This window comes from Athene cunicularia, assembly GCF_003259725.1.
Source record: "Athene cunicularia isolate RWA chromosome 18 unlocalized genomic scaffold, athCun1 chr18_part1, whole genome shotgun sequence".
Lineage (NCBI taxonomy): Eukaryota > Metazoa > Chordata > Aves > Strigiformes > Strigidae > Athene > Athene cunicularia.
In genome coordinates this window covers 5,792,914-5,796,646 of record NW_020799123.1, presented here as the reverse complement: position 1 = coordinate 5,796,646, position 3,733 = coordinate 5,792,914, and the positions used below count along the sequence as shown (strand labels likewise).

Genomic DNA, 3,733 nt, shown 5'->3' with positions numbered 1-3,733 from the left:
TGCGCCGCGCACCGACCGCCCTGCAAGGCCCCCGCTGCCACCGCAACGGGGCTGCCCGACACAGCGCCTGACACAAACCTCCCCACAGCCCCGCAGGCACCCGCCCTTACTGCTCTGCCCCACGCCCAGCCCGCAGCCAGAGCGGCCCCTGCTGGCACCCCGACAGATGGAGGCCCGACGAACTCTGGCTCCCGCTACAGTCTGCTTCACAGCTGCTCGTAGCCGCGGGAAAGGATCATTCCAGTGCCTACAGCTACCGCACTCATGGCAACACCTACCAGCTTTGGAACCTCGGCAAAGTGGCACTTTAAACGTGCTCAAGACAACCTACAGCAGTGATGACAAATTCATCAAGGACAGACTTTGATCTCCAAAGCCTAGAAAACAAGGGCAACACCTTGCAACGTAAAGACAAGGCCTGGGATTGGACTGAGGATGAAATAGGGGACAACCTGGCACAGTGAACAACCGATTAAATTCATGTGGCAATGAAACAACTTTTGGGTGTCCTGGAAGTGAACTACCCTCACTATAATACTAAAATACACACACACAGAGGTCAAAAAGACCGCTGCCCAGGTTGAGACCCTTTCCCTGAGCACACATAGTAGTAGAAGCATGAAGTATGTTAATCACAAACCAGTCAGTATTTAATAGGTGTATTTGGAAAACCCTTTGATTTTGGGGTATAAAAGCAGCACAAAAACCTGCTGTTGCTGTGCTTCATTTGTGGAAAGGCCCACCAAGCACCCAGGCCTCAATAAATACAGGAACACTCCTCAACATGTGAAGATGGGTTTATTTGCTCAGCCATCCCCTGGACATGACGTGGGGATGCCACCCCTTCAGCTTGCCAGAGAAACAACTCTGTAGGGAGTTTTCTTCAGGGACTGCAAGAAGAGCTGTTCGTTTTCGAAGTAATAACTGTCCTGAGAAGAGAGAGTTGGATGGAAGAGGTATCAGAGAGTGCCACAGAAGAGGGCTCACAGTCCTGGGTGTCACTCAGGAGGGAGGGAAGCATCCCAAACCCTCCCTCCTGCAGTCAGCAGTGGGCAGAGACCATCCATGGTACCCCCTGGGGTGTGGGGGCTCCCCCTGCCCTGAGCCCACAACCTCACGCTCTGAGCAAGACCCCCAGCAGGCGGCCTTGAAGAGCAGTCCTGCCTGGGGAAGGACCCAGCAGGGAATTCAGGGGCTGACGGGAGAGGACGGGGACATTGTGAAGCCAGAGGCCAGCAGAGCTGGCTTCTCCCAGCCAGGGACAGGGTGAGGACAAGGGCAACCCCATGGAGGACGTTATCCATCAGCCTGAGACCAGCTGTGAGGATCCACCCGTCCTTGCTTCTGCCATCACTCCTCTAGGGGTCCAGGGCTTCTACAAGCCCACCCAGCTCCACAGCTCAGTAATGATCTTAGCCACAGCCTGGGCTGTCTCCTATCAGGCTCAAATCAGGTTTCACCCAGCCCTGCTCCCACGCAGCGGGTCTGAAGCCCCTTCCCGCCCCGGTCTCCCACCACCTCACCTGAAGGGATCGGAACTTCATTATCACCACGGTGGCAGGCACTAAACTCGGTGGAGCTGGCCCTGGCCAGGAGTTGCTGGATACCTCCCGGGCTCCCGATGGCAGGTGGAAAGCCTGAAGAGAAGCCCAATTGTGTGATGCTGCTGCCATCAGAGGAACCGTAGATGTAGACGACACAGCATCCCTTTGGGTGCTGCCTGCAGGTCCCTGCAGCAGGGTCCTCCCCACGCTCCCAGGGCAAAGGGGCTTTAACCCACCGGCCTCTCCCTTCCTGGCCCTTCTGCCCTCTCCTGTCACTGCCCTGGCTCAGAGCTTCGCTGAGCTCCTTCACAAGACGAGGAGGCCAACTCCTCCCGTCTGAGGTTGATACGCAGGGGAACTAAAACAGCCCCCAGGAACAGCCCAAGCCTCCCAAGAAGGGGAATACAAGTGCAGCTGCCCCCCAGCATGTCCCTCCCCACCAGCAGCAAGCACAGAGCCTTACCCGGCACACTGGAGGAGCCTGTCAGAGGGGCACTGGAGTTCCGGCCTGGGGTCTGCACCATCATGGGGCTGTTGGACAGCTCCTGGCGCAGCTGTTGAAGTTGGCTCCTCTGCTGAGCCATGCTCAGCCGATCCTGCGCCATCCCGGGGAGAAAGGGAGAGAGACAAGCTGTTGGCAAAGGTTCGGGCCCTTGGCACGGCAGCTCCAGGCCCAGAAGGGAAGGCAAGGGGGTATTTGCCTGGTGCAGACACTCTTCCTGCTGCCGGACCCGATCTAAATGCTGCTGCAGGGCCTGGAGCCTGGACTCATGCTGGGACTCGACTCTTTGTGCCTCCTGCAGGGCTTGCTGCCCTTCCTTATACTTCTGGAAGGAGACCTGCAAGGCAGAGTGGCTGGGGAGGCTGGGCACAGGGACCCTCGCTGCCCTGGGCCCAGCAGGACTCCTTTGGGCATCCCCCCCTTCCCCTTCCCCTTCCAGGACAGGCTTTCTCTCCCTGCTTTGGGAGGGCTGGGAAAGCCCAGCTTTGCTGCCAGCCCGTTTGCAGCCGGGAAAGGCAATGCAGATGCTCTGCTTACCTCGGTCATGCTTCTCATCTCCTCCTCCTGCTGCTGCACACGCAGTGCAGCCCCATTTACATTCTTCCTCTCCGCCTTCAGCTCCTGCCAGGTCTTGTCCAGCAGCTCCTTGTTCCTCTCCAGCTGCTCCTCCCTGGCTCTCAGCATGCGGACCTGGATCTGTAGTTCTGCCCGCTCCTAGGATGGGCACAGGGGAAAACAATGAACCACAGCCAACACCCAGAGGTTGCTTCAAACCCCCAGTGCCTGGGGGGAGCCCTGCACGGAAATCTCTGGCCCCACGCTCCTCCAGAAGCTGCACCACCACGCACACACACAGCAGCCTCTCGCACCTGTGTGCCAGAAGGTTGGTCTGAAGGCGATTCACCACACAACTGGGTGTGGGATTGAGGAGGCAGAGGAAGGATGCTGCAGCCCAGCACCCAGCTCCTTCCTCCACCACACACTGCAGTGCAGCCCCGCTCAGACTCACAGGACCTGTGAAAAGCACCTGCAAATCTCCGCCCCACCTCACCTTCATCCTCTCCAGCTCTGCTTGTTCTGCGGAGAGCTGCTGGTTCAAGACTTGTTGCTCCTCCTCCAGCAATTCTGCTCTGGAGCGCTCCGCAAACACCCTCTGTCGCTCCTGGGTTCAGACACAGAGGAGACACAGATGCCACTCGCAGGCTCCAGGCCAAGGACCTCCAGTGAGCGAGACCCATGGCCCATCCCCAGACAGGTGGGCTGAGCCAGGCAGAGGACACAGGGTGGGCTCACCTGCTCCAGCAGCCTAGTCTGCTCATCCAGCCTGGCCTCCAGTTTAGCCACCGCCTCCTGGAGTCGGCACCGATTCTCCTTCGCCTCCTTCTGCTGAAGTGACAGTCTGTCCTCGAGCACTGGGGAGAGGCAGCAGCGGGGCCATGAGCAGCATGAAGAGGCAAGCCCCCCTCTGTCTACCCCACATTCACAGAAAAACTGCCCGCATCTGTGCTCACAACCTTCTGCACATCCTCCAGGACAACGTGTTGGAAAGGAAAGACCCTGAGATGCCAGGGACCAAGACAGGCAATGCTCTGCTAGCCTTGGCTCCCAGCCTCTGGCCAACTTGGAGCACCTTTTCCCCATTTCCTGGGTGTCCACAGCCTCAGCAGGGACCCCACAGCCATTTCGG

The 3,733-nt window shown here is 58.7% G+C and overlaps 1 protein-coding gene across 1 annotated transcript in view; it reads right to left on the bottom strand.

The window, feature by feature from the left end:
- Positions 1-428: 428 nt before the first annotated feature.
- Positions 429-3,733, bottom strand: part of FBF1 (Fas binding factor 1) — a 22,867-nt gene continuing 19,562 nt past the window's right edge. The window contains exons 21-27 of the mRNA XM_026861277.1: positions 3,340-3,458; positions 3,098-3,208; positions 2,584-2,760; positions 2,246-2,383; positions 2,008-2,140; positions 1,524-1,637; positions 429-929 (exon numbers count right to left, since the gene is read on the bottom strand). Of these exons, the coding sequence (XP_026717078.1) occupies positions 799-929; positions 1,524-1,637; positions 2,008-2,140; positions 2,246-2,383; positions 2,584-2,760; positions 3,098-3,208; positions 3,340-3,458 (923 nt within the window). The 3' untranslated portion in view covers positions 429-798. The remainder of the gene's footprint in view (positions 930-1,523; positions 1,638-2,007; positions 2,141-2,245; positions 2,384-2,583; positions 2,761-3,097; positions 3,209-3,339; positions 3,459-3,733) is intronic.